Source organism: Camarhynchus parvulus, chromosome 17, assembly GCF_901933205.1.
Source record: "Camarhynchus parvulus chromosome 17, STF_HiC, whole genome shotgun sequence".
NCBI lineage: Eukaryota > Metazoa > Chordata > Aves > Passeriformes > Thraupidae > Camarhynchus > Camarhynchus parvulus.
In genome coordinates this window covers 7,745,742-7,773,394 of record NC_044587.1, presented here as the reverse complement: position 1 = coordinate 7,773,394, position 27,653 = coordinate 7,745,742, and the positions used below count along the sequence as shown (strand labels likewise).

At 50.7% G+C, this 27,653-nt stretch overlaps 1 protein-coding gene across 1 annotated transcript in view; it reads right to left on the bottom strand.

Annotated features, from left to right (window-relative positions):
• The window catches only part of ASTN2 (astrotactin 2), a 353,207-nt gene that overhangs the window by 76,868 nt on the left and 248,686 nt on the right, over positions 1-27,653 (bottom strand). The window contains exons 17-19 of the mRNA XM_030961750.1: positions 23,778-24,043; positions 10,580-10,713; positions 8,645-8,793 (exon numbers count right to left, since the gene is read on the bottom strand). Coding sequence (XP_030817610.1) covers positions 8,645-8,793; positions 10,580-10,713; positions 23,778-24,043 — 549 coding nt within the window. The remainder of the gene's footprint in view (positions 1-8,644; positions 8,794-10,579; positions 10,714-23,777; positions 24,044-27,653) is intronic.

The following is a 27,653-nucleotide window of genomic DNA, read 5'->3' as shown; positions in this document are numbered from 1 at the left end:
GGAGTGTTGCAGACTGGTGCCTGGAGTCAGCCTTGTCTCTGCAGAACTTGTGTCCTGCTCCCGAACACGGGAGGAGAACACAGCAGGAACAGGAGGGGGGTTTAACCCACATAACCAACGCAGCACGAATGTGGTGGGTGTCCCTTCTCCAGGACACCTCGGGATGCTGCTTCACTGCTTACTGGTGAGGAACCAGTGCAGGGTTCCTCATCAGTACAGCTCCAAAACACTTATTTGGCCACAGGGACAAGTTCATCCTACTGGCTCTGACTAGATCAACATGACACCCTTCCTCAAATACATCTCTCACGTGGGACAGAGGGGCACATGCACTTAAATGCTCACTAAATGATCCCCTGTGGGCTGCATCAACCCCTTCCCCACGACTGGCACTACATGGGGCAGCAAGAGGAAGATCTTTACTCAGTCCAAACGACAGCACCTCAGAGCACAAAGGTTTTGCTATCCCAAGGATGCTGGGGACACAAAGCCCATTTGAAGAAAGACTCCCTCTCCCCTGTGAAGGAGCCCCAGCAGCAGCAGGTCAGCACCACCCACCCCTCCCTTCTCCAAAGGAGGGGTCATGGTCCTGTCCTCTGGAACAGCAGGATTATGGCGGGGGGAAGAGTTCACAGAGAGCAGCTCCCAGCAAAGCCCAAGTCAACCTGATGCTGAGATAAGATTGTTCCTTGACCCCACCCTGCAGGCCCCATTAGAGGGAAGCCAGCAGGGGAATGCTGCAGAGTATCCACCCTATCCCCCATAACCCAAACTAGCCAGAGCAGAATTTCCTATTATGTCTCCATAACCTAATCTGACCCCCTCTAGGGTCTCCAGATTAATATCTGGGAAACCTCACAAGCCCAGTCACCCAATTACAGGGAGGAAAGGTTTATCCTATCTAAACAGCACAAAATGTAACCTAGACCCAGCTGTCCCCCTACTTCTAAGAGCCAGATCTCAATCCCTGGCAAGCTGAACAAACTGGGAAGGGGTCACAGGGGAGATGGGGAGGGTCTCTCTTGGATCATATGAAACCTGCAGGAGGAGCAGATATTTTAATTGGTAAATCCCCTGACTCAGGTTTAATCCCTCTCCATTTTTAGTGAACTTCCCTCACACTGGAACAACATGGGGGATAGATGACAGACCCCACCTTGAGCCACTGCCCAACAGCAGGAGGCCCCATCATTTTGGGGAGCAGAGGATGATGGTTCTCAGCACACACAGTGTGCCCAGCCCAGCCTGGCAGAGGCAGAGGGGAAGAAGGGCTGGTGCCACCATGTGCCATTGAACAGGGATGTGCCTGAGGAATGGTGAAGGTTAGAGCAGAGCCAGTGCTGGCAGGACAGAGCAGGCACCAGACACAATCACAGCACAGGACAACTGCAACATGCCCAGAGCACCTCCTGTGCTGGGGCTGAGAGGTTTCAAACACAACAGGCTGTCCCAAGGCACTCTTTGTGCCTCTTTGGATCTCTTTTCTATCCTTATTTCCTTCCAGAGAAGTGTGGAGGGACCCTGCCTAACTTTTTGGATTGTGTTTCAGCCACCTGACAGTGCTGAATGCATGGGAAAGCTCAACTGCAGCCAGAGGACTGGAAAGCAGATTCCCCATCCCATTCAGGACATCATCCCAGGCTCTGGCTAGAATGAGAGCAGTATGCAAAATCTGCAGGAAGATCCTACCCTGGCAGAGGATCTCAGTCTGGGCATCACTGAGAGCCCAGAAAGGGAAGACCCAGATTCTCTGCTCAGTGAGGATGCCCAAGTTTCCTCCCAGAGTAGCTTGTGTTGCATCCACAGATGCCCCAGAGCCTGTATTTTCCACATAGCTCAGGGCTGCATTGCCAAGCACCAGCTTTGCAAACACAGACTGAGCTTCCCTCCAAATTCCAGCCACAGTTTATTGATTAAAAAAGCCTGTCTAGTCAATAAAGGCTCCTGTGAAAAAGTTCCACTGCTCTGCACTCACATGCTGTTATCCGTCTGGCTGTGTTAGCAGCCTTGGCTTTTGATGCTTTCTGACAAGATGGATTTGTGGCCTTGACTTTTCCAGATCAGGAGAAACTTAATCCTAGAGGATAAAATTACAGACTAGTAAAAAAACTCCACGGCTGGCCTCATTAACTGCCATGTAAGAAGTTCAGAGGCTTCTTAGCTAGAAGGCAGCATCTACAGCTGTCCTTGAGGGAGAGGCAGCTCTGAGCAGACAGCGCAAAGCCCTTGGCAAACACAAGTTTGCTCCTGAAGTGCATGACACACTCGTGGCACCAGCCAGGCTGCTCCATCCTCTGCAGACAGCAGGAAAAGGGCAGACGGTCCCAGGTCTCCACCTATAAAGTGATTTGGGAGAAAGCAAAGATAATGCCCAGTTCTGGCCAAAAGGTGTCTGGGCAGATAAAAATAAAAAACCCCTGGAACAACCATATGGAAATGTGAATTAATGAAATTTTTCAGCAACTGACTCAAACATAATTGAGAGTTGAGAACCCTCCACCTCCCTTCTGCTTTCCAGGATACAAAAATGACACTGGTAGGTGGAAATAACTATAGCTGTCCCAGGGAGAGAGAAATCCGAGCTTCACAGTGAGGGTAATGGCCAAAATTAAGCACTTGCTTGTTTCTATTACACAACACATCCCAGGAAGCAGCTTCCAAAAACCTGACCTTCACTTCAAAAGCTTCTTTTTGAATCATCTTTCCTTCTGCTAGCAAGTGAAGTGGATTCAGCACTCAAGAAGGGCACTCTGGGTGCTGAAAACATCTTTACCCATGTGTTAGCTGCAGAAGAGGCAGGAGCAACGTTCATTTGGACCTCAAGCACCTACAGCTTCCTAAGGGCAGCGTCAGCTCCTCCTGCTGCTCTTTGTGGTGCCCAGTTTGTCAGTCAGCACTCTTAAAGATGACTGTAAGGCTTACGATGGGAATGTAACGTGGTTGCATGGAGATTGCACTGACTCCTTTCTGACAGGAACAGGGTTTGCTCTGGCCAGACAGTCTTTTCTGCTCTCCTCCCAGCCTAGCCCAGGTTTTCAGGGAGCAGTAGCAGCACAGCTTGCACACAAGAGGGTGTCTGGAAGAGCTGGTTGCCCTAGCTATATCCATACATCCCCAGCCATCCAGACATGTCACAACTGTGAAGTTATTTATAAATAAGACACTCCCGGGCCTCAATTCAGAGCACAACTTGCAAGTGTACAAAACACTCAGCCTTCTGAGCTGACCTCTTTCTTTTATAGACATGATGCTGAGCACAGGCTCCTCTGCAGAGCAGCTCAGCTCCAGAGCAGTCTGTAATGCCAGCATGGTGATGTGCACAGGTTTTATAGAACCATTCTCTCCACTCCTGCACATCTTCCTGCCCTGTCTGGTGCGCAGACACCTTCCCAGGTTACCTGCTGGTTCTGCTCCATACCACAGTCTGGGGTCTCGAGGGTCTCAGAACAGCAGAAGGCTCTGAGCCAGCTGCCAGACTCTGCATTCTCCTGCTCTGAGGTCTCCAACAAGCTCACACTCAGCAGGCTGTGTTCCTGTTCTCCTTTCTTTGAGGATTACAAGCTGTTCTGGATGAGGGCTACTTCTTATGAATGTGGTCACTGCCCTGGCAAGAACACCCCAGAGCAGCCAGGATCCCTTGACATCCTCAGAGTTAAAGCCTGGGAGTCTCTGCTGAGACCTCACCTGTCCTGCCTGGACATGGCATCCCAAACCAGAAGCAGGTGAGCTGTTTATCTGTTTGCTGTATACTTTATTCAGCCAAAACCCCACAATGTGCCCAGCTACCCTGATCCAGCTGTCAGCACACACTGAGCTGTGAAGTACTGTCACAGACATCTTTTATGAAAAATCCTTTCTTCAGGATTTTTCCTCCTGAGAAGCTGAGAGGCCTCAGGAACAAAATGTAAACAATGGTTATCTGCTGCTGTGGAATGCAACAGGTGCATCTGTGATTGGTCTCATGTGGTTGTTTCTAATTAATGGCCAATCACAGTCAGCTGGCTCAGACTCTGTCTGAGACACAAACCTTTGTTATTCATTCTTTCTTTTTCTATTCTTAGCTAGCCTTCTGATGAAATCCTTTCTTCTATTGTTTTAGTATAGTTTTAATACAATATATATCATAAAATAATAAATCAGCCTGCTAAAACATGGAGTCAGATCCTCGTCTCTTCCCTCATCCTGGGACCCCTGTGAACACGGTCACAAAGTACCACAGAAAAGGGGCAACACCACAGTGTGGGAGCCAGCACAGAGCAGGACAGAAGATGAAGGGCTGGGAGAGGGGCAGAGCTTCCTAATCCTTCTGTGATTTGCCATCAGCAGCACAGAGCCAGCAGTGCATTGGGACAACACCTCAGCCACGGGGACAGCAAGTGATGTTTGCTCCTCTGCATCTCCCCAGCTGAACCCACTTGGATACTGAAGGCAGGAAGAGGTGAGTTCATGCTCAAGGACACAGCTCTTGCCTGTGCTGTGCTCACATCCAGGGCTGCTCACCCCAGCGGTGGTGGAAGACTGGGGGATGCAGATTGGCTCAGAGCCTGAGGGTCCATGGAGGAGTGACCGCAGGACAGGGCACAAAGCTGGGGGATCCAGGACCTGCCCCTGTCTCTGCCCTCACAGGTGAGCACTGCCCCATGCTGAGATTAGTTCACAGCTCTTGTGACCTCAGGGAAGGAATTTTATCTCTTTGTCTTGTTTTGTGCCCTCCACTTGCAGATTAAGGGAGAGTCCATTCCTGTGTCAGAGTGTGCGAAGTCTGACTTATCACCAGCAAAGTTCTTTGAGATGTCCTCAAACCACTCCCTCCCCAGCCTCCTCACCATGCCCTGTGCAGGCACATGGCAGCCCCCCCAGGCCCCCAGAGATGGGTGTTCAGAGACCCAGCAGCATCAGAGGTGGGGGCACAAGGGGAAGAAAACTGCACCAGGGAGAGAACTTAGAGAAAGGGACTGAGAACATCACAGCAGCAACACAGCCACCACCCCAGGAGCAACACAGCCCAAACCACAAACCCCAATCCATCACACAGCCAGGCCCAGCCCTTCCTCCTCCCCCAAAATGTTCTAAAAACACATCCAAAACACTTTTTTAGTTCTAAACCTTGCATTACACAAACTCACAGCAGCCTCCCCAAATCCAGGTGGGTCTGACCTCCCAGGTGGGCACCAGAGAAGGTCCAGGTGCTGTTAAACCAGGCATAGGTCTGCCTGTTCCCTCCTGAGGATTTCACCCTTCAGCTCTCAGACAAGGCCTCCCAGCTTAGCTCCCCAGCTCCCAGCCCCAGAACCAGGGCAAGGATCCTTCTGTCTTCCAGAACAAGCTGGAAGATGCTGCACTCTCAGGTAAGGGGGGCTCAGCTGGTCCAGGGGACCTCCTAAGCCAGGGCCACAACAACAACAAGTGCTGACAGCCCAGGTGCCAAGTCTGGCACATGCAGGGACACGGCCCAGCTTAGAGAACGGAGACATGAAAAGCTCTTTGCATCACAGCCATGTTACCCCCTCATCCCTCCCCCTCATCCCCTTTGGAGCTTCTTAACTTCACAAACCTTCCTCCAGAGGAGTGTTGGAGTGACAGAAAACATTTTCCAAGCCTAATATCAGTTCCAGATGTTCACAGCCATTTTGGTTTGTACCTCACCCTGTAAAACACATTTCTCCCTCTCCCTCTCTCAAGTGCAGCGCCTGCTTGGTCCATGACATAATGCGCTGGCGGGCTGGCTGCACACACACACAGACACACAGACACACAGACACACAGACACACACACACATGTGCGCCTCACGCCCTCTCTGAGAGCCCCACGTTCAAACAAAGAGCATCACTCAACTACAAAGCCGTGGCACACATGGAGTTATGAGTAATTTCCACAAGTTTTAATAAACAGTTTGGGCTGTAATTGCTCTCCGCCTCCCCGGCTGGCTCCCGAGCACGCTGGTGTTGAAAGCGTGGTTTGTTTCACACACAAGTTCACCTCCTCTCTGCCTCAGATGGGCCAAGGGCTGTGTTTTTCTAAGCACCAGTAACAAGCCTCTTAAAAAACCTCATGCAGCTGAGGGCACCCGAGCCACGCAGGCTCCCTGTCCATCCCTGTCTCACGTGGAGCCCAGCAGGAGCAGAGGGGACCCACATCAGACCAGTCCCAAAACTCCCTCCTGACTGCTCCAAGAGGAAGAGGAGCAAATGTTTTCTGGCTCAAGGGAATGGTTACATCTTCCGGTTGCAGAGCAAGGAGGAGGCCAAGGAGTTTTGCAAGGGTGAGAGACGAGGGTTTTGAGGGGCAGGAGGAAGGCAGAAGGCAGGTGAGGCTGGGACCAGGTACCACCTAGTTTGCCTCGGGAATAAAGAACAGGTTGGCAGAGCTCTAGCCCCTGTCAGGAATCACAATAAGAAATGTCTACAACTGGAATAAAGCAAACAAAACCACAGTCCAAGTACAAATAACCCACTCATTTAAACTCAAGAGTTCCAAGGGATGAGTGGCAGCATCCTCAAGAGCCCTACAAGATGCTGCCAAATCCTCCCAGCCCAGAGTTGGCCCCCTCTGCAAATACCTGTGATGTTCCTCCCAGCAATGGGAACAACCTGCTCCTCCCTTCCAGCACCTGGGAGACTGATGGGGAAGGAAGATCTGCCCATATGCATCAAAAGCCATCCAAATTTCATATCCCACACTCCAAAAGCCATCCCAATTTCATTTCCCACACTCCCCTCCCAAAGATTCCCCCTGTGAGGCTGAGTTATTGTTTTTGTGGATGCTGCTCAGAGGGGAGAAGCTGTGGTGCAGCAGGATGGGTGGGTGATGGTGCTCAGGGGATGTTCAGGACAGGATTTTTGGCTGTAGAGAGCTGTAGCAGTCAGCACCTCTGCAAACCTACACAAGGTATTTAAAGGAATCAAGTCATCTGGCATTGGAGGCCTGAAGGGTAAGAAAGGAATGAAGGCAGGAATGTTGTTTGGTTATAAACAACACAAAAAAAAAAAAAAAGGGAGAGATTTAGGATTGGCTTTTCTCTTTAATTGTTAATAGGGTCATTCTGTCCCAAACAGTCCCTCAGAGCAGGCAGAGGGGAGGGAAGCTCCCCACAATGAATTCAATTGCCTGTCAAACACATGGCAGTCATAAAAGGAAAATAATAATAATAATCTGTATTTCCTACTCTGGCTGCCAGGCAAAGATCCAGCCACTTCAAAGGAGAAGCCCCATGTTTCCCTGGTCTGGCCTCACCTGAGTGATGTGTGAGCAATCTGGAATCCCCATCCAAAACAAAGCCCCTCCTTTGGTAGCTTGTTTTCTTTCTCCATTACTGCAAGGTGCCCCTCCAAGACAAAGAACAAACCTTCTTCCATGCCATGAAACCAGAGACATAACCCAGAGTCCGTGGCCACATCAGGCAGCTTTGGGAGGGGATGCTGGCAGGATGCAGGAGAAAGGTCCCAAGGGATGGGACTGGTGTATGAGCCAGGGACTTCCTGCAGGTCTCCTGCTTGTGGAGACCCCTGCTCCTTCTTTCAGGGATCTCCACAAACAGCTGAATCCCTCAGGAGGTGGGGATGTGGCTCTCTCCAACAGAGACAGGCCAGCTCTTGTAGCACATGAGTTTTGGATATGGTGGCATCTATGTTGCGGAAACAGAATAGATGGGCTTGAGGTGAACAGAGAGGGTGGAAACTTCCCTGTGGCTGTGAGGTCTAAATGATCTTCTTGAGCCTGTCTTCCCAACAGGGAAACACAGCTAAACGTCTTGCCAGGGTGCCCTGGGAGGCCATGCAAATCTGCATGTGGACTGTGAGGCTGTGCACTCCAACACCAGCCCTGTCCCAGGTAAATTTCTGCTTTCATCAACTGCCCAGCTGCCCCTGACACCTTTTGTGAGTTTCTTTAAAAAACTACATCCAAAATCTTCATGCCAAAAGCAGTAGGTTCTGCCTGGCTTTCCCTGCAGCACTGCTATCACTCCGGGTCTCAGGTCCTATTTTCTGAAATCCATCATTTACTCACCCAAATCAAGTCCCATCCTTCACAGCCCTCTGCCTTGTCCAGCAGCTCCTGGAGCATGGATTGAGCTGCTGACAAAGCCTTTTTACAGTGTAGAGCACTCAGTACAAGCCTAAGAACTAAACTCCAACCCAGGGAAAGTTTCAGGTTCTCTTGGAGAAATTTTGTACTCTTTAAGCGATCTCCCTAAATATTGTAGGTTTTGAGTTCCTCTGATAGGTGTGCAAGACAACTGAAAATGTCCTTTCAAAGGTGGGTCACTGGTCACTCACAGGAACAGACCAGCAAAGCCCTTGAGCTGTTGACCTTGACCTTCCCCCTACAACCACCACCCTGGGGCATTTCAGACTGATCAGATCAACACCCACCTCAGAAACTCCAGCTCACAGCTCCCCTGCCCTTTTTGGGCAAATAATTTCCTCCTGTCTCACTGTGTTGTTGTAGTTTCCCTTCCTCTCAAATCACCATGTCTGCAGAAGATTCCAGAAATCTCTCCTAACTGGAGTGGGTTTGATACCTCATGCAACACCTTGGCTCTATTCCCCACCAAATCAGCTGCTCCCAGCCAGGCAGGGCACAGGAAGCATGGCCAGGAGCCCTCTGCACCACGAGGAGGAGGTTGCCCTCCCTCACACCCACCTGTGTAAAGGTCTGTGTCCGTGTACTCATCCACCTTCTTGTGCTGCAGCACGTAGTCTGACACCTTGGTCCCGATGGCAGGCTGCACATCCAGCCACTCCAGAGACACCACGGTGCTGGAGGGCTCCACGTTGGGGGAGAGCCGCAGGCTGGGCGGGAGACAGCGAGAAAACAAGATATGAGTGTAAGAGCCCGAATGAGGGATGCAGGACTCCAGGGGCTCTCCAAAATGCAGTTTATTGTATCCAAAATGCAGTTTATTGTATCCAAGAGGTTACAGCAGCCCAAGGTGGTGGGTGACAGAGCTGTGCCTACAGCTGTCAGCTCCAGCTGCAGGCAGGCCTGGAGACCCTTTGGTTTTGGTTATATTGCATTATAGACTTTTCTTTGCTGAGCATCTTAATACAGTAAGACCAATCTGTACCTTAACCTTTATCTATGGCCTATCATAACTACTGTCATTACCATATTCATGTTACTATTCTTCAATCACTAAAAGTCAGTACATCACAGTTTAAGCTAGAAGTTGTTTTTCAGTTTTCTTGCAGTGGAAAATTCTGAGACCTTTTTTCTACTTGCAACTTTGCTGACTTGTTTGCCTGTGCTATCTTTCTGCTTGGTGAAAATATCTTCTTGTTTGGGGTGGGTTTATCCTTTGCTCTAAGCCATAAAAACCCCTTCTAACTAACACACCCTTTGCCTCCTTGGTTATCCAGTGAGACTGGCTCAGCAATTCTTTTCTTCTATATCAAAACTTGCCTCCATCCCTATTCCTTCATCAGACTCTATATTTAAAAATCTTTCTGCTAAGCATACATATCTGTGAGACTTTCTTGTCAGATTTTCATCCTTCCTAACACGAGCTCCATTTCTGGGGAGGAATCCACAAATCTAAGCAGCACACCCCTGGAAAAGCCCACATTGACACATGTGGGTGTGCCCACAAAGCCCCAAGGACAGAGGTCACAGGGGCTCCTGAGCATCAAAAAGCTGAATTTAGTTAAGTCCAGCCTGTAGCAATGTGTGCCCTTGGGAGCCTCCCCCTGCTCCTGGAGAAGACAAGCTCATGCCACCCCAAATATCTCATCCAAAGAGGTCTTCATTGTCTGGGAGAGCTGCTGAACTTCAGCAAGGTGAGCAAGAGCCAGCACCCCAGGAGCAAAACAGGAGAAGATCCAGGTTCTTGAAACCCAGCAGGGCTGAGTCCGCAGGAGGGAAGGGTCAGGTCTGAGTGGCCAGGGTGAGGGAGGGAGAGAGGGGGAGAAGCAGAGTGAATTCACCCAGCTGCAAACCTCTGAGGGGCGTGGGTGAGAGCCAGAGCAGGGCAGCTGTGCAGGAGCTCCTGCCCAGAGCAGGAACAACGTGGGCTGGGACGAAGGCAGAGGAAGGAGCTCTGTGCTCCTGGCTGTGCTAATGCAGAGGCGTCCACTCCCTCTGCTCCGGGGTAGATGACAACACCAAGTACAGGGCTATGGAGAGTCTGGCTCCAAACACACAGCATGTTTGCTGGACTCCAGATGGGAAATGAATCCCCTCTGAGGATATTGGCTCACTAAGAAGGTGTTCTGCTCCTTGTGGCTCGCTGGAGCCAGTCTTCCTGCTTTCTCAGCTAATTCCCCATCAGTTTGCTCCTGATTTGCTCTCGCTCTGACAAGCCACAATGAATTGCACTGCAATTCCATTTCTTTCAGCATTTGAAATCCCATTCTACAAGCCCTGCTAATCAGGTGATGAAAATCTATAAGGAAACCTTCCAGGGCCACAGCCAGAGCCAGGATATCCTAAAGACATCAGTCACACAGTCAGGAGGGCTGGACTGCAGCCCCCAGCCCCAAGGGTGCAGAAGGAGGTGCCCATGGGCTGAGCCCCTGGGAAATGGGGTGGTTCTGGGGGCTGTGACCCACGGGAACCCTGCAGGGCTCACAGGATACGTACACAGGCGGAGGGAGAGGGCTGCAGTTCGGGAGTCCGTTCTCATCGAAGGCGTTGAGGTCGCACCTGCACCAGTCTTCGATAACATCACCTTTCCCAGAGCACCAGTATGAGCTCATCAGGGCTCCCTTGAAGGCCTGATGTGAGAACAAAAAGCATGAACATGTGTGCTAAAGACTCAGTGAAATCTGGCCAGGCTTTGGGGGGAGTGTGCAGAGCCCTGGGATCAGGAAACACGGGATGGGTTGGGGAATGTGTCCTCCCAGCTTTGCCACAGCCTCTCTGCATGGCCCTGGGCATGCCCCTTCACCTCCCTGGGCTTGACTCTCATGTCTTGAGTGATGCTGGTTCATCCCTGAATGCTTTTGGAGTGGGGATGGGGATGTCCTGTGGGGAAGGATGGAGCTGCCTGAAGAAGCACAAGTTCCTCTGTGACAGTGAACATAGCACACACAGTGCCTGCAATATAACACACACAGTGCTGCTGTGCACAGTGAAACTCTTCCACCTTCCCTGCGCCCTTCTGCCCAGCTGTTTCTGTCCCCCTGAGAATAAAGTAATGCCCAAATTCCCAACAGCACCCCTTCCATCCTTCTCACAGGTTTGTTATTCACACAAAGCGCCCTCCTGCAAACAAACTGCTGCTTTATTCACTTGTCTAAGGAACACTTGCAAGCAAAACAGCACTAGCTGCAAGGAAAAAAAAATAAACCCTGGAAAATACTTGCAGGATGTCCTCAGGAGCCACTCTGACTGCTCCTAATAATACCAATGAATCCCTGGAATAATAACTGTGGTCAGAATTGGCAAAGCCCTCCAGGTCTCACTCTTCAGTGTCCCTGATGTGCTCATCCCACAGGATGGGGCATCCCTCACTCCATATCCTGGTCTAGTTTGTACCACATGGATTTCTGGTGGTTTCTCCCACTACTCTTCAGCTGTAATTAAACTTCCAGTTTCAAAAACATCTCTCCTTCACACACACACAGAGCCAACATCCAACCCAACCCTGCGAAGCCACAACACCCATCTGGAATAATCAGAACACCAAAACACAGCCACTAGAACAAAGCTCTGTAACGCTTTTGACCTTTCAAGAGGCACATTTGGGAGCTGAAACACCTCCACAGGTCCTCATCCACATGGAGCAGCCTCACTTGTGGCAACACTGCTCTTCCATGAGAAGTTGCCTGCGGAAACCTGGCCCTGCTGATACAGCCTGTGCTGCAAGGGTACGCCTAGAAATAAATCTGTGCCCTTTGAGGAGCACAGGGCCAGCTCAGGCAGCAGCACTGAGCAGAAAACTCTAGGAAAAGCTCCATCCCAGGGAGGTTTCTGAAAGGAGGAGTATAAATAGAGCCTGACGTCAGGGCTGCCATTGTCCAGGGTTTTGTTGCTCTCCCCAAACACCACCAGCACCTTTAACGAGGCACCTCGAGGCTCTTGCATCTGCAAAATTCTCTGCTTCCAGGCATTTACAAAATGGGACTGTTCCAGATGGAAAAAATTGGGGAAAAAAAAACCAACGAAGGAAGGAACAGGTGAAAGAAAGAAAAGGTGGCATTATTTTACTCTGTTCTTTAGAAAGTAATTGAAGTGCTAGGCTGGAAAAGGCATCCAAAGTAATTGGAGAGAGGGATGAAGAGAGGAGTTTATCTGACACCCAGATAAATGGATGCAAACACATGAGAGAGAGAGAGCAGCGGGTCCGTGCAGGAGAGGAACAGCAAAGGATGTGTGCAGATGGATGGGGAAGCACGTGCTCTCCCTAGGAAGCGAGATAAATACCCTGTGCTGAGGTACCTGTGTGCACAGACAGGCTCTGCAGGTGAAGACAGATGTGGGTGATCCTGGCAACAGCTGCACTGTCACATTGCTGCCACTGCTCCACTGTCACACTGCTCCACTGTCACACTGCTGCCACTGCCCCACTGTCCCCAACCCTGTCACCCTGCCCACCCCTCCCTGTCCCCTAACCCAGCTCCTCCCTGCACACCCCCAACTTAGGGAAGAAACCCCATCCACCCCATCCATGCCCTTTAGTAAATCCAGTAGTCAACCCCCTGTTTTTTCTTTTTTCCTGCAGTTAAGCACTAGCTGGATGAGCAATCCCCCTTGCTCTGCCTGCCCAGCCTCACAAAGGTTTTAATTAGATCCTTCAGGTGCCCAGCTGTCATCTGCCTTGTGTCACCCTTCACACAAACGAGGTTAGGGGATGGATGCTGTGCTCATTAGGGCGGGCACACCTCCACTCCCTAACCAGATTACTGGGAGCAGGGCTGCCCCTGCTGGCTCCTGCCTCTGTCCTGACTCATGCCAGGGCCAGGCTGGGAGAGCCAGGCACCCAGGGCTTGTCCCTGCCTTGTCCCTCTGTGCTAGAGAAGAGCCAGGGCTTGTTCCTGCCTTGTCCCTCTGTGCCAGGAATAGGTGATGCTACACCTTGGGTGCTGAGCCCAGTTCTGGGCCACTCATGACAAGAAAGACATTGAGGGGCTGGAGTGTGTCCAGGGAAGAGAACAGAGCATCAGGAGAGGCTGAGGGAGCTGGGAAGGGGCTCAGCCTGGAGCAAAGGAGGCTCAGGGGGCCCTTGTGGCTCTGCACAGCTCCTGCCAGGAGGGGACAGCCAGGGGGGTCGGGCTGTGCTCCAGGGAACAGGGACAGGAGGAGGTTTGGGTTGGACATCAGCAGGAATTTCTTCACTGAAAGGGTGGTCAGGCCTTGGCAGGGGCTGCTCAGGTAGGTGGTGGAGTCCCCATCCCTGGAGGTGTTCAAGAAACAGCTGAATGAGGCACTAGTGCTGTGGTGTGACAAGGGGTTGATTGGTTAAAGGTTGGACTCAGTATTAGAGGTTGTTTGCAACCTCAGTGATTCTGGGATTCTATGGCTTTTCTTGCTTTCCAGTGGAATTATGAGACAGTGGCTCCTGGGGTTTTCCCACTGCTGCTGGGGAGTGTGTGTTGAGGGGTGGGGAAGCATCAAGAGCAAATTGATGGGGAGCAGAAATGGGTAAGGTCACACAGAAGAAGGGAATGGCAGCTGCCACCCAACCAGGGACCCCAGCGACGCAGGAGGACCGGGAGTGATGGACAAGGATGCAGTGAAGGTGCTGAGATCCATCCCATGGGAAGCTGCAGCCTTTGGGAGGAGGGAATGAATGCACAGGGACCTTCCTGATCTCTGGTGGCTGAGAACCACCTTCCCCTCCTCTCCACATCTCCTGTCCTTCCCTGCCGTGCTCAGAGCGTGCAGTGAGTGCTCTCCCCCCTGCCAGGAGACAGCACCTACACGAGTCCATCCCAAACATGACCACTTCCATTTTGCATCCTTCATCACGGTGGTCATGTCTTCACAGGCCCAAGAAGGTCTGGGATCATGAAGGGCTTCCCAGGAGTGATTGATCCCCTGGGAATGGCAGTGGCCCCCAATGCACTGTCCTGTGCTTGCCAACCACTCCCCGGGACCCCAACATCCCTGTGTGCCCTAAGGCAATTTTATCTCTCATTTAAAAGTATCCAAATTGTATTGTTTCCCTGTGAGTCAGCCCATTTAGTTTATGTCCTTCGGTGCCAGAGGGGAAATTTATGAGATGAGAAACTGGCTCGAAACGTTTATTTTCTAGATGACGAGTCATGCCATTAGATATATAGCTTTATGAATCATAGGAACAGCATCTAATTTGCTCTTAAAGGTATAATAGGTCTGATTCCCCACACCCATGCACACACATCTATTGGATTGATAGTTCCCCCCTAGGATGGCTAGTTCATTTGTTTTGACACAAGCAAGACTTACAGGACCATAAAGTCCCATCTTACCATAAGCTAAGCCTATTCATAAAAAAAATATTAAGGAAACAAACGATCAGCTAAGCACATTCATCCTACACTCGATTGCATATGGATCTTTCTCCTGTTGTTATTTGTGCTCAGGGGGAGGCCATTTGGCCCCATTTTATAGCTGAGACACTCTGTAACAGAAAGGACAAGAACACTTCCTTTGTCCTCTGTTAGACCTGGCTGATGGAGGGAGAAGCATTAAGTTATTTCTAACTGTGGGTTGACATCCCAGGAGGGGGAAAGTGATAGGACATGAAGGAACCTTTCAGATCAGCATTTGCAGGACTCAGCACACACCACAGGGCTGGTGTTTGCAGATGGGATGCTGGAAAGGGCACGTGTTGGGTGCTTGTCTGTCAATATCTAGTCTTCTCCATGGCTGACAGTGACATGGAAATCTGGCTCACTGAGTCTAGAATGCACATCTCTGTTTCTGGAAAAATTGAAAAGGAAATACAGGAAGATAAAAAAAAAACACAAAAAAAAACCCAAAACAAAAACAAACAAACAAACAAAAACCAAAACCAAAAAAAAAAAAAAAAAAACAGAAAACCAAAACCAACCAACCAAACAAAAAAAAAACCAAAAAACAGCATCAAAAACAACAACAACAACAACAACAACAAAACCCACCAACCAACCACAGATAACCATGTAGGCTGGACAGAGATGGGCTGCAGATAAAGGAGATGATCTGGAAGCTAGAACTTAGGTTCATTTTGGATTTTGCACTGATTTCCCAATCTCTGTTTGCTTTTTTTGTTCTTCTCAGTGCAGAAGGAGAGAAGGAGGTGTGGAAGCAGGCTGAGCCATGCCAGCAGACAGGCTCCATCCCATGTCCAGGGACATGGCAGCAAATGGACACATCCTGTCCTTTCCTGTTGGCAGGATGGAGATGGGGCCTGCACAGCACCACCACCTTCCCTCAGGCACAGGCAGGGCCACTGGAGGAGGATGAAGGCTCCAGAAGGGCTTTCACAGCCTGAACAGAATGCTACCATGATGGCAGGGTGGCTGGAGGAAAAGCCTTCCATGCCCTTCCAGCAATGCTCAGTGCTGCTCACAGGAGGTAAATGCCACTCCTTAGTCTAGACATCTCTGGAACTGGGTAAGAAAAACAAAAAAGGTGGGGAAAGGTAAGGATTTCCCAGGCCAGAGACTCTTTCCAGGATCATGCAGTTCGTGTCCAAAAGGCCAGGCTCACAGCAAAGGAGTATGGAGCTTTGCTCCTCCAGGCTCACAGCAAAGGAGGATGAAATTTTGCTCCTCTAATTTTACATCAAAGGATGAAGTTTTGCTGCTCTAGGTTGACACCAAAAGAAGATGAAGCTTTACTGCTCTAGGCTCACAGCAAAGGAGGATGGGGTTTTGCTGCTCTAGATTCACACCAAAGGAGGATGGAGCTTTGCTGCTCCAGGCTCACAGCAAAGGAGGATGAAATTTTGGTGCTCTAATTTTATATCAAAGATGAAGTTTTACTGCTCCAGGCTCACAGCAAAGAAGGATGAAGTTTTGGTGCTCTGGATTCACACCAAAGGAGGATGGAGTTTTGGTGCTCTAGGCTCACAGCAAAGAAGGATGGAGTTTTGGTGCTCTAGGTTCACAGCAAAGGAGGATGGAGTTTTGGTGCTCTGGGCTCACAGCAAAGAAGGATGGAGTTTTGCTGCTCTAGGTTCACAGCAAAGGAGGATGGAGTTTTGCTACTCTAGGTTCACACCAAAGGAGGATGGAGTTTTGGTGCTCTGGGCTCACAGCAAAGGAGGATGGAGTTTTGGTGCTCTGGATTCACACCAAAGGAGGATGGAGTTTTGGTGCTCTGGGCTCACAGCAAAGAAGGATGGAGTTTTGCTGCTCTAGGTTCACACCAAAGGAGGATAGGGATTTTGCTGTTGGCAGGTGATCCCATCCTGCGTTGCTCACACCCTCCCTGCCCCTGGCTGCCTCTCCCCGGGAGCAGCATCCCCAGCACTTCATCCTGGAAAGAGGCATCAGTGGTGTGCTGGAAAGGTCAGGGAGCTGGCAGGGAGCCAGGGTGGGCAGCATCCTGGTTTCTGTTATTTACAGAATAACAGGATCCTGGGGAGCAGCAGAGGACACTGTGAAACCCGGGAAATCAGAGGGGAAATCAGAGCCCTGTGTGCTGCACTGAGCCCTCCTGGGGAACCAGCTCTACTCTCACACCTCGGCACAAAGCTCCCCATTATAGCCCCAGCCAGGCAGGACAATGCTGCCATTCTTCCCTGGGAAAAGTGAGCTGGATGCAGGCTGGAGCTGCAGCACGATGCTCCAGGGCCACAGGAGAAGCACAAGGGCCAATTAGCAGGTATTCAAACAAAGCAACAACGAATAAAAAGAAACACACCCCAGACCAAGCCAAAAACTCACCTGAACCACAAGAACACTGTGGCAGTGTAAGAAGAAATCCCTGGCTCTGTGTCCCCAAGCCTTCAGGGGCTGCTTTGGGGATGCTGTGTGACCTCCAGAGGCTCTGCCATGGTGCTGGATTGGGGTCAAACTGAGCCCATGGCCTCGGGGACACCTTTGACCCTGGCTAGAAACAGCCTGCCAGCCTGGGGACACTGGTGGGACAGTGGGGACAGCAGTGGCCACGCTTTGCTCTGCAGGAGATGGCTCCTGGGCAAGGAGTGGGCAGAAAAAACGGGGAATTTTGCTCCAGCCTCACTTGTCATCTGAGCTGGTGAGCCCCAGCATGTGAAGAAGCTGTCTCCTATAGCCCCACCAGGGTCTCAGGCATGCTCTGGGCTCCTGCTGAGGCCAGTGGGAGCAGCAGCACAGGGATGTGCCCCCCAGCAAGCCCCCACACCATGTGTGCTCTGAGGAGGCCATGGCTGCAGCAAATGCTGAGATTACTCAATTTTCGAATTAAAGCAAGGTCCTAGGGGTCTCCTAAAAATCCAGGCTCCACATCCATTTGTCTCCTTAAATACACACAGCAGGAGTTTGAGTCCATTTCCCAGTAGGAGCGAGATTGATCTCTCCTGCCTCCCTCCTCCACACCCCCCTCACCACACCACCCTCTAAGCATTTCTGCAGCTGGCTGAGCTGCTCCACAGAAGCTTGTTTCAGGGTTTTTTTGGGGGAAAATGAGCAGATCGTGAACAGGAGGGGTCACACAGCCCAACATACCTTGCCTTTTCTCCCCTCCACTGGCCACAGCTGCCCTGTGGCTCTGGACATGCACATGCACATCCCTGCCAAGGATGCCCTGGGAGAGGATGGGGTGTCACAGACATCTTTCATGGAAAATCCTTTCTTTAGGATTTTTCCTCCTGAGAAGCTGAGAGGCCTCAGGAACAAAATGTAAACAGTGGTTATCTGCTGCTGTGGAATGCAACAGGTGCATCTGTGATTGGCCCATGTTGGATGTTTGTAATTAATGGCCAATCACAGCCCAGCTGGCTTGGACAGAGAGTCTGAGACAGAACCTTTGCTATCATTTCTTTATTATTCTATTCTTAGCTAGCCTTCTGATGAAACCTTTCTTCTATTCTTTTAGTATAGTTTTAATTTAATATATATGATAAAATAATAAATCAGCCTTCTGAACCATGGAGTCAGATCCTCATCTCCTCCCTCATCCTAAGACCTGTGAACACAGTCACAACGGGGGAAGCAGGGTGTTCCCTGCCTGCCTGTGAGGGACAAGGATGTTTGCAGATCATGCACAGCTGTGCTCTCACTCAGTCTGTGCCTCTGGGTGCGCTCCAGGGCTGTGCTGGGCAGTAAGAAAGATGGTGCCCATCCTATGGCTGGCAGAAATATGTTTAAGGTGGAGGAGGAAAGTCACCATAACCTGAGGGGACTATAACTGGGGTGAGGAACAGCTCTTCTCTTTGACTCTAGGATGTTCCCCAAAGGGAAAATACCTGGGGTCACCACCTCTCTCTTCTCTCCCACCACCTCCATCCAGCCCCTGAGGTGCTGAGAACATTTTGCCAGCAGAAAGATCCACCATAGAGAGAAACTCTTTGCTGCAGGGCACGGCCAGCCACTGACACTGGTGGAGGTTCCCTCCACAGCCCTGCAGTGGAGAATCTCCTCCAGCTTCATGTGGAGGGCCCACGGTGGTGTCTGCACTGCTGCAGAGCACAAAGGGAGCACAAGAGAGATGCTGGCATCGATCAAAACTGATGCAGCATCCACAGAGCTCCTGGGAGATGGCAGCCAAGGTCACAGTGTCTCTGTATCTTCACACCTTCCCAGTGAGAGCACTCAGACTGAGAGCCCTGGAGCTGCCACAGCAATGGTCCTGTAGAATACTTGGACTAGCTGGATCTCACCAGGTGACTGGGACTGGTGCAGGGGGGACTCCAGCACTGCCTCTGCTCCAGCAAGGGTCCTTCCTGTCAAACCTGCCACCCACAGCCACACCAGTGTGACAGCTGCAGAAAATACATCCAACAAAGCCCTTCAAGAGCTGCTTGAACCTCCAAAAAACATCTCCTTCACCCCGGTGAGCTCCAGCACTACCACAGCCCCCAGCCAGGCTGCAGTGACCAGCGATGGTGGAAATTCTTTAACCAACACTATCAAACCACAGGGGGAAACAAAGAAACTCCTAGCAGGATCTCAGTCCATAGTTCTCACTGCATACAAGAAGGAAAAGAGGGGCCTGGTGCTTTTCCTCCCACTGAGATTTCTTCTCCCCACTGCGGGGAGCAGGAGTCGCGCTGGAGCTGGGCTGGGAGGACAGATCACACAGAGCTGAGAGTTACCTTGAGGACATTTCCTCTGGACAAATTCTCCCTGGACAGCAAAAGACAAAACTCCTGGAGCCCTTTACATTTCAGGCCCTTGCTTCAAAGCAAGAAGAAAACAGCAATTCCCACTGACGTGGAAATAAAGAGTTTTTAAACTCATTTCACGTGGGCAAAGTGATATATTTTCACCTCATCTCCTGCTTGGAAATGGTTAGTTTTAGCTGAAATCAAACATGCACGCAAAGAAACACCACAAATCAGTCCACAGCAGACACCCAGCATGGAAACTGAAACCCCAGCATTTAAGAGTCTGGCAAGGTCATCAGCAACTGAGAACACGGCCTTGGACAGGGCTGGAGCTGTAAATTTTAAAAAGTTCATAACTCACTGCACTAAGGCAGATGAAAAGACAAACCTATTAAAAAATACACATGCTGAAGGGGGCAAAATGTATTTTACCTGTGTTTTGCTTCATCTTTGCTGCTCAGCTTACACAGGAAAACTTTCAGCCAAGTTTATAGAAGTCAATATCGACTTTGTTAATGACCTTGTTATCTGTCTGCACAACATTGTCTTTGTGGACACATATGTAAAGAGTGTTTACAATTTCTTTTTTTTTTAACACTACAGGAATTGGGATGTGCAGTTCCTCTAAGGTCAGCACCCACTGTATTGATTGGGAACCATCTACATGAATGGAGAAAAGCAGACAATGGAGCACTCAGCATTGGAGATGCTGGACTTGGTTCAGCCCAGCCAAGTGAAAATCCTATTTATGGCACAGGAGACCACCCCTTTGCAGTGCCTGGGACACCCCTGGCCTCTGTTTGGTGCTGAAAATGGACATTTCATCACCCAGATGATACATGAGATGCTCCTGGTGGGACACACCCTGTGGGAGCCTCTCAGTGCACAGAGTCACAGATTAAACTTGGTGGTGTTCTGGCTCTCCGCTGGGTCTTGGTTGACAGGGTGATGTCCCCGTGGTGCTGGCAGCTCCTTCTCACCCCTACATCCATTTCTCTTTCACGGTAACCTTCCCTGCTCACAGGGGAAGGTGAGGGAGAGATGATGCCCCTTCCATCCATGGGCATCCATCATGCTCGAGCTCATGGTGCCACAAGAGGATGGGGACAGCTTTCCACAGAGGCAGCACTAACCCCACACCAAACCATCCTGTCCAGGAGAGGGACATGGCCCCCATGAGCTCCATTTCCTCCAGAGAGGCAGCTACAGCTCTGCCCAGCCCAGGCTGCCTGGAAAAACCTCCAGTGTGGAGATGTCACAGACACGTTTTTTGAAAAATCCTTTCCTTAGGATTTTTTATCATGAGAAGCTGAGAGGCCTCAGGAACAAAATGTAAACAATGGTTATCTGCTGCTGTGGAATGCAACAGGTGCATCTGTGATTGGTCTCATGTTGGTTGTTTCTAATTAATGGCCAATCACAGTCAGCTGGCTCGGACTGTCTCCGTCAGCCACAAGCCTTTGTTATCATTCCTGCTCTATTCTTAGATAGCCTTCTGATGAAATCCTTTCTTCTATTCTTTTAGTATAGTTTTAATATGATATATATAATAAAATAATAAATCAAGCCTTCTGAAACATGGAGTCAACATTCTCATCTCTTCCCTCATCCTGGGACCCCTGTGAACATGGTCACATGGAGAACCAAGGTTTGTGCAGAGGTGGCAGCAAGTTCCTCAGCAGTGCTGGATTTCAGCCTTCAGAACCAGGATTTGTCCCTGCTTGTGGTGCCAAGGACAGCAAAAAAAAGGAGAGGGAGAGAATAAAAATCCTGCAGGAGAGAGGCTGGTGGAGAGAAGTGGGGGGGAACAAGCTGGGGTGAAGGGATGGAGGGAGCAGGACAGCCCATCAGAAGGGAGCGAGAATGGGAAAGTGATGGAGCTGATGCAACACAAGGGATTCATGCAGAGAGAATGGGAATAGATGACTAGGAAATAGAAGTAGGGGTAGGGAAGGCAGAAAACACTCCCTTGTGGCCTGCTGGAGCAAGGATGGGAATGGTCTGGGATGGTTGTAGGGAGGAAGGGATGAGAGGAGGGGGTGTCAAGAGAAGCCTACAGCTGAAACAGCCAGACCCAGCTAAGGAGGGGGTGGTAAGACAAGTCAGCATGCTCCCACCTGCTGCCCACCCCAGCACCTTGCACTGAGATGGCACAGAGTGACCTGGCCTGGCATGTGCTGCTCACTGCCAGCTCCCTTAGTGCCTGCTCTGGCAGCATCCCCTCCACCCTGCAGAGCCCAGAGCCCTCAGTCTGTCACTCTTATCCCAGCCCTGCCCAGCACAGTCTCTGGGGTGAGGGAGCATCACACACAGCACCCTCCCACAGGGACAGGCTCCCAGGGCATGCCCCTCCACCCCTGGGCGAGCAGTTGAAGAGGAAGAGGAGGAGAGATGCAGGGAGCACAACCCCAGGGAATATTGCTGGGGTGTCTGTGCTGTGGCTGGGGCTTTGTTTGTTTGCTGGTTTTCTCAGCAGAAATCACAATGCAGGCTGGGCTCCAGCTGCAGCTGATGGGGCCAGGGGAGCAGGGGAGGGAGGGAAGGAGGGAGGAAAGGAACAGACTGCAGCTCCTCAGGACAAGGAGGCGCCCCAAGCGAGCCCAGCAGTGTTGGCAGGACTGGGGGGACAGGTGAGGAGGAAGATGAGGAGGAGGAGGAAGGGGGAAGTTTGCAGCCAGGCCCAGAGAGGCAGGATGGCATTGCCACCTGGGCACAGGGTGATGCAGGATCCATGGAAATCCTTCAGATCCTGCTGGGCTCCTCAGTGTTCTCCCTTCCTTGCTGGCTAATGTACCTACTGAATCCCTAAAAGAATGTCTTCTGGCAGATTCTGCTGGGAAGCACATCTTTCTTGCCTGAAGGAAACCAGCTGTCCCAGTGCTCTCCCTGCACCTGCAGTGGCTCATCCCAGCACTGCCCTGGGCACACTGACAGGGCAGGCCCACCTCTGCACAAGAACTGCCCAGTGGGAAGAGCAGGCAGAGGGTGGAGAGAGAATGCAGGAAGGAAACAGTGGGAGAAAGGGAGCTTGAGGAAAAGACCCAGAAAGAGAGGTGAACTGAGGTGTAGAAGTCAGGCATGGCTTCCTGCAAGGACCAAGAGGGCTGGTAGATGGGAAAGCAGGAGCCAGATCAAGAGGTAGGCAAGGAGTGACTCCCCAGAGACAGCACCCAGAAACTCCCCAGAGACAGTACCCAGAAACTTGGGTACCTGGAGAAGCATGAGGACTCTTCTCCCCATGGAGTGGGAAGGGGATAAAGCATCATTCCTGGTGCTCACACCTCCACGTGCCAGGGCTGTTTCCTGACCTGCAGCCTCTGCAGCCCACCCACAGCTGCACACTGGCTCACTTGAGACATCCTAATCAAGGGCAGGCTCAGTGCCAATAAGTGACTTTAAGCAGGTCAGTCATTTCTGGGCTTGAGACTGGGATCAGAGGGCTGTGCAGGGGGGTGGGAGTGGCAGCGAGCAGAGAAAGTAGGAACTCAATCTCCATAGGATTAACACTGAAGCTCCTGCAGGAGCCCAGCCCCAGGGACAGGTGACCTCCAGCCTGGTTGGTCTCTCCTGGAGTAGCAGGGACCTCCTGTGGCTGTGGGACTGTCCCAAGGGGATGGTTCTTCCCTCCCTCTGCACCTTTGCAAAGCCAGGCTGGAGCCCTGGAGGACTTTGGCCACCTCTCAGGTATATCCTAGACCTTGAAGCCAGGAATGAGGGACTGAGCTGGTGCTTGGCTCCTGAGAGCTCTCCACAGGACACATCCTGCACACCAGCATGGACACCGGGAATGACTGAGACCTTGGCATTGCCTTGAGCCCATTGAATGCATGGAGATGGAGGTCTGAGAGGGCTGTGGGCAGCAGGACCCGCCAGCTCCATCACCAACACCATCCCATGTAGGAGCATCGGGGATAGGACGGTGGGGATGGATGGAGACGAGAGATCTCTGCAGCCAGGGCTGGAACTTGGGGTTTATTGCAAAGGGCCTGGGTGCAGGGCCCTGCTGGGAGCTGCCAGCCACAGCTCAGAGCAGGCTGAGAGAAGAGAGGGGGAGAGAGGATGAGAGGGTGAGAGAGTAAAAGCATAAGAAAGTAAAAGGGGTAAGAGCACAAGGTTCCCATTACAATACAATAAATCTTCTTCTGTGCTGAATATTCTGATTCTCACTAACCAATCTAGTACAAGATACAAATCCTATAGCATTTCCATACAGCCTGTAAGAATCACTACATTACCACACTGTGTTACATTTTAAACCCTACAAACTCCTCTTTGGGCCCTTCTGCCAAGCTGTAGGGTCTGCTCTGACCCTTGGGCCTGTCTGCAAGCACAGGGTGTTGTTCCATCAAAAGGGGATCACCTTCAGCTGGTCACACCATTGTTTTCCAGTTGTTCAGTAACTCAGGTATCTCAAAGCTGCTTTCATTTCAATCTCACTTATAGGTTTCTATATTATCAAAATCTTTTGCCAGACAATCATATTTATAAGGCTTTCCTATTTCATCTTCCCCAACAATCCCACACATGCAAACACCCCCCTCGCCCCAGGGAACTGCGGGAGGGGACCTGAGAGGGGACAGGGTGAGGTCACAGAGGTGGGGCTGGCCTGTCACTCACCTCCCTGGTGTCGTTGTCCTGGATCAGAGCGTACAGAGGCACCACCCTGTTGATCTCCAGCAGGACCGGGGTGGGGCTGAGCTGCTCCTTGCCGGGGCGCCGGCACAGGTGGCAGGTGGAGGGACAACGCCCCTTCTCCTCGCAGTGGATCTCCACACCTGAGATCAGGTGGTCATCTGACAGCATCTGGGCTGTCAGCAGGCCTGACAGGTACGTGATGAAGGGCATGGATTTCAGCTCCTTCTTGTTCCCAAGCTCTGTTGTTTCTGGGATATGGAAAGGCAAGAAATCAAACAGAGTTAAACAAAGCTCAGCTCAGGGCTCTTCCTAAAGCCAAACTGTGCTGCAGACAGGATAAATGCAGCTGCTGAAGGTGTAGGCCAGGTGGGAGCAGGAAAAAAATAAAGGTCAAGGAGAGAAGGAGAAAAGCAGGACTTGCAGGTCACTCCTTGGAAGCGTGAGCTTTTCCAGACAAGCACATCTAAACTGACAGAACTGATTGGTCTTCTCTTTTCTAACTCATGTTCTTCTTTTTTCTAACTTGCATATCCACTTTCTGTACTCCAAAATGAGACAAAATCAGCTCAGTATATCTTCCCTGCCCAAAAGAACAGTCCCCAAAGGGACCAGGCCAAGGAGCTGAATGCCCTTTTTCCCACCCTAACACCAGCTCCCTCCAGTCCTAGTGGTCCTCAGGTCACTCTTGTGGGTGACACATAATCCAGGGCAGTGAAATGGATCCAAAGAGGCTGCAAAAGGACTACATGGAGGGATGGAGCCCCTTGGCAGTGAGGAAAAGCAGGTATGAGAACAAACCCAGTGCTTGGAGAATAGATGGAGGCATTACCAAAACCAAACTGCCAACTCTGCTTTCAGAAAACATTCAGGCCTTTGAAACCCACTGGGAAACCTCCTGGTGATCTTAAGCACAAGGCAATAAACCTGGAGAACCTCTACTTTGTTCTGTGTTCCTCCAAACACTTGCTAAGGCCAAGGGAAGCATCACACTTGAGCAAAGGAGACACAACACCAATGTCTGCCCTGTACACTTCCATTTAAATTCTTTGTCTATTGCTGGGTTGACCCAAGAAGGCCCAACTTTTATAACCTGGTGACAGACCTACATGTTGAGAAATGATTGCATACCAGGGGTCACGTCAACCTATTCCAGGTGTCTTGAGAGCTTAGAAAATAACGAGCTCAGCTAACGAAGCTCTGAAAGTAACAAGGCTGCTAGAGCCTTGAGCGGAGATACGGTGGCTAAAAACAGCCTGAGAAAAAGAAAGTTTAATTCTTAAGGAATGTAAGCACAAAGGTGGGACTGACATGTACAGAGTAACCAATGGGTGGCTTGGGTTACAGAATACGCATTAGCTAATTAATTACTGTATAAAGGTCTGATGCTCTAATTAATAAATGGAAGCTTGCTGATCTCTCATATTGAGAGCCCAAGTTTTCCCCCCCACCGGACAAATGGCCATGAGAAACGCAACACCTACAGAAGAAAAGGCTTTCTTCATCTTATGGCTGCTGCCTCTAGCAACAAATTCCCAGTCCTGAGAGGAGCAAGGAAGAGGAGCAAGGGTTGTCTCAGCACGCTCGGCTTGCAGTGACATGCAGCTGATCTGGCAAGGCACAAGCCATTTGGAAATACAAGTAAACAGCATTCATTCATGACTCCCAGAGCCCTCCGGGTAGGGACAGCCCTTCCTTGCTCTCTGGCTGTCAGGGAACACTTCTGTGCACAGGATCAAAGCTGTCACGGGGAGAACGAGCGAATTCCAACCAACCCGTGTTTTAGTGGAATAGAAGGGGAGCAGTTGCTAAGATAAATTAAAAGAAGGTTGTAGGGAGATGTTTTCAGCACCTAGGGAGACACTGGTGTACACAGACATGGGAAACAGGAGTTGGAGCTGCTTCTTGGAGAGGTTATTTTCTAGAAGATCAGCTCCAGGCAACTTCAAGTCTCATAAGGGAAAGCCATGAAGCCTTGAAAAACAGGGTGGCAGAGAAAGAGGGAATTTATAGGAGGATACCATGAGCCTCTTCTCATTTGTCAATAAGAGTAGCATCTTCTAACATCACTGCTGAAGTATGTGTAGAAGAGAAAGGAGATAATTACACTTCTGGGCTGCAAAGCTTCTTCACCAGAGCTGAAGCAGCTTTAGAGACCCTTCATGGAGAAGGAAGTTTTGGAGCCATGCTTTAAGGGAGGACATGAACACAGGGCTGAAAAGACAGTGGAATCAGTTATCTCATGATTGGCAATAGGATATCAAACTTTCCTTCTGAATTATTGGCTTTATAGCTAAGAATTATAGATCATTATAATCCAGCCAGTGGGAACAAAGCCATTTCAGGAGCAGCAGTGCTCAGGTGGAGCTGCACAGGGGAAGGCCCAGAGTTCTGAAAATGAGGTAAGGTAGAAAACTGTGAGCAGAGCAGCTGCCCTTCCCCAGCAGCCATGGGTTCAGTGACAGATTAACCACGAAGCTGGGTGATTCATGGCAGACCTGTGAGCTTCATGGCTGAGGTGGAATTGGCTGTCTGCAGTTAATCCTCTTTAGGACAGATCCCAGCTGCACTGGGGAAAAGGATTCCTTTGCAGGCTGGCAAAGATCCATGGTGTTCCCTTGTATGAGGGCTTTGGGTACAACTCCACAGGAGGAAAATGAAATAGGACCAGGGTTAGCAGAGGGAAACTGGCTGCATTGCCAAATTTCCATCTCTCATCCAGACAAACACTTAGATGGCATCCGCACTGGGTGGCAGTTCCTGGTAGCTTTTGTGGGATGTGTTTGTGGTGCTTACACACAGCCCTAACAAAATAATCCCCCCATTTCTGCTACTGAGACCTATCTGGGAGCAGCAGCAGCACACCCTGCTTGTGAGCCAGCTCCTCCAGAGCCAGAGAGAGGCAGTGACGAGGAGATGTTCCTCATCTGCTTGCTCAGGTGCCTCACCCCTAGAAAGCTGGAGGTTTCCTTGCTGGACACAGAACTTCCCTCTCATCACATCCACATCCCCCACCCACCACTCAGGGCATGTCACAGAGCAGGTTTTCAGATCTGACAGGTAATTTCCCTCCAAAACCTACACCTGCACCTTCCATTGCAACTATAGCCTGGGGAGATGGGATTGGGGTCCCTCAATTTCCCCCTGCCCTACATCTGACATGAATTTTGGTTCTCTCTTCAGCTCCCTGCATGCAAGGAGAGGGCTCAGCAGTGAATTGGAGAAGCCCCACAAGTTCTTTTAGGCTCAGCCTGGCTTTTATTACCTATCTAGAACAGGATAACCTCCCAGGACACTCCTGCAAAAGCCTCTGCTTCACTCCTGGGGAAGGGCTTTGCAGGTGATCCCTGCCAGGATGCTCCCAAGGTCCTTTCTGGGAAGAGGAGGAGACTCAGCTGCACAGTGAGGATACAGGGATCCCTTACCATTCCCTGAATCTGAGCATGCTGTCACTAACACTGCTGGCAACCCAGCTGAACCCTGGCAACATCTGTTGGGGAGCAGAGAGCCTCAGATGCAACTGAACACATCATGGCAACTTGTGGGAGTTTTAGTTTGTTTGTCTGAAATATAGATTTAAAAAATAACCAAAAAAAACCCCAAACAACAAAAAACAAACAAACAAACAAAAAACTACCACCACCACCATCACCACCAAACAAATGAAATAACAGCTTTGTGTCAGGCATCAGGCCTTGTGGAGGAAAGGGAGAATGAGCAGGACAGGGTGTACAGAGGTTACTGTTTGCCTGCTGGGGTGCCTGTCTTTGTTTCTGGGCTCCATCAGGGTTTTACAATCCCACAGCACGAGGTGTGTGCCTGCACAAAGGGGTCCCTGCTCAGGATGAGCAGTGAGGATAC